Source organism: Cyprinodon variegatus, unplaced genomic scaffold (assembly GCF_000732505.1).
Source record: "Cyprinodon variegatus isolate N-32 unplaced genomic scaffold, C_variegatus-1.0 Scaffold1306, whole genome shotgun sequence".
NCBI lineage: Eukaryota > Metazoa > Chordata > Actinopteri > Cyprinodontiformes > Cyprinodontidae > Cyprinodon > Cyprinodon variegatus.
In genome coordinates, this window is record NW_015151759.1 from 178,751 (window position 1) to 180,611 (window position 1,861).

Genomic DNA, 1,861 nt, shown 5'->3' on the forward strand with positions numbered 1-1,861 from the left:
ATCAGAAGAGGTGCCTAAAAAAATCTCACCATCATAACAGATGAAGGGTTTTCTCTGATTACAGCTGTCAGTCTTCCATCTGCCTTCTTTATCAATCCCAGCCACGGCACATCGAACACTGTTGGTTCTCTCATTGTTTGGCAATGTCTCCCAGTGTCTGAAAGAGAAACTGCTTCCATCTGACCACCTCCAGGTGTCTCTGAACAGACCAAAGAATGAATAATTGTCTGCAGACTTCATCACTTCCTCCAGTTCTCCATCCTGTAGCTGCTTCATTCCACTGATCAGGTCTGTGTGTTTCTCTCTGCAGTAACTCTGAGCTTCCTGCCAGGTCTTCCCCTCTCTAATCAAGCGGTATTTCTGGGTTCTATTAGTTTCTGTGGAGTAAACAGATAAACTCATATCACATTAACTTTGAATGCTTTCCTTTTTAGAAAAAATAAACTAAAATTAACTATCTGAAATATACAGTTTGGTAATCCATAAAAAATGAAAAATTCCTAATTCTTACCATCATAACAGAGGAAAGGTAATTTAAATCTGCAATAGACATCTAGCCATATAAGATTCGATAACAGAAGCCCACAGTTCTCAGTTTTATAACCACTTGGTTCTCCAGGTCTCCAGTTTGTTTCCCTTTCATTGAACTCCACTCCAGGCAGAGACCAGTACCATGTTCTGATACCATCTGTCTGATCATACAGACCAATCCAAGCCTCACTCTTATCTCCCGCTCTGGTACTGAGGAGTCTCTTCATGTCTGTCATGTTAGACACTGTGGCCAGGTCAGTGTGTTTCTCTCTGCAGTACTGCTGAGCTTCAGTCCAGGTCTTTACATCATTAATGTAGTGATACTCATAGAGCTGACAGTTGATGAAACAACTCTGACCTGAAAACATAAACATATTGCTGTGAAAACTAATAAATGATAAAAAATCTACCAGTATTTCACTATAGCTATAAAAACAGAAGAAAAAAAATCAAGCCAGAAGAACCTCTGAATCAGGCTCATTATTTCCTCCAACAGCTTCCAGTGAGTTTAGTTGCTTTCATCAACTTACACATCAGAAAGAGCAGAATCCGACTCCACCACATCTTTGTTGCCAGATGATTATTTTTTATCTCAGCCGTGTGTCTAAGATGGAGAAAACAAGAGAATCAAAGCAGACTGTAAAATATTAAGCCAACGTTTCTTTAACCAACTATTAAAGTGATGACCTGATGCAGATGAAATGAAGGAATCGATTAGATTAATTTCAGACAGTGAACTGAAAGATCCTGCTTGGACATATTTTTTCTGAAATATTTCTTAAATGTCTATGGAAAACTGTCCCCTAATGTTGATCTGTTTCATCCTCAGATCCAGGAACTACATTTAAATATTTCAACCCGTAAGAAAATTATAGTCTTATCAATTTTTCTAATGAAAACAGTCTCTGCACATCATGCAGGAGATTAAGACATAATCAAAAAAGAACATCTATTTATCAGGATGATAATTCAATTAAACACTATCCTGAAAACAATAACAAGCCTGAACCTTTAAAACATCATCACCAACTTTTCTCATCTCTGTGAGCTACTAGTATCAGCTCCTTGCAGGGGGAATGTAGGGACACTATTGGTTTTAAGTTTCCTTGGGCTGATGTCATTGGTCCTATGCTATATGCATGCTCTTTTTTTAAGCTTGATGTGAGCACCAGGGTGCATTTTGTTTAACACTTGTGTGGTGTTTTCATTTTTTATTAAAAGAAAAATTATACAATGAATTCATTTTTCAAACTGAGACAAACTGACTTTGGCTCATTTTCTGTGAAGAACATATATCAGAATACATATTTAATGACCACACACCATACAT

General features: G+C 37.3%; 1 protein-coding gene across 1 annotated transcript in view; it reads right to left on the bottom strand.

Moving 5' to 3' along the window:
• The window catches only part of LOC107102731 (C-type mannose receptor 2-like), a 2,722-nt gene extending 1,842 nt beyond the window's left edge, over nucleotides 1-880 (bottom strand). The window contains exons 1-2 of the mRNA XM_015402136.1: nucleotides 512-880; nucleotides 30-377 (exon numbers count right to left, since the gene is read on the bottom strand). Coding sequence (XP_015257622.1) covers nucleotides 30-377; nucleotides 512-767 — 604 coding nt within the window. The 5' untranslated portion in view covers nucleotides 768-880. The remainder of the gene's footprint in view (nucleotides 1-29; nucleotides 378-511) is intronic.
• Between the last annotated feature and the right edge of the window lie 981 nt (nucleotides 881-1,861).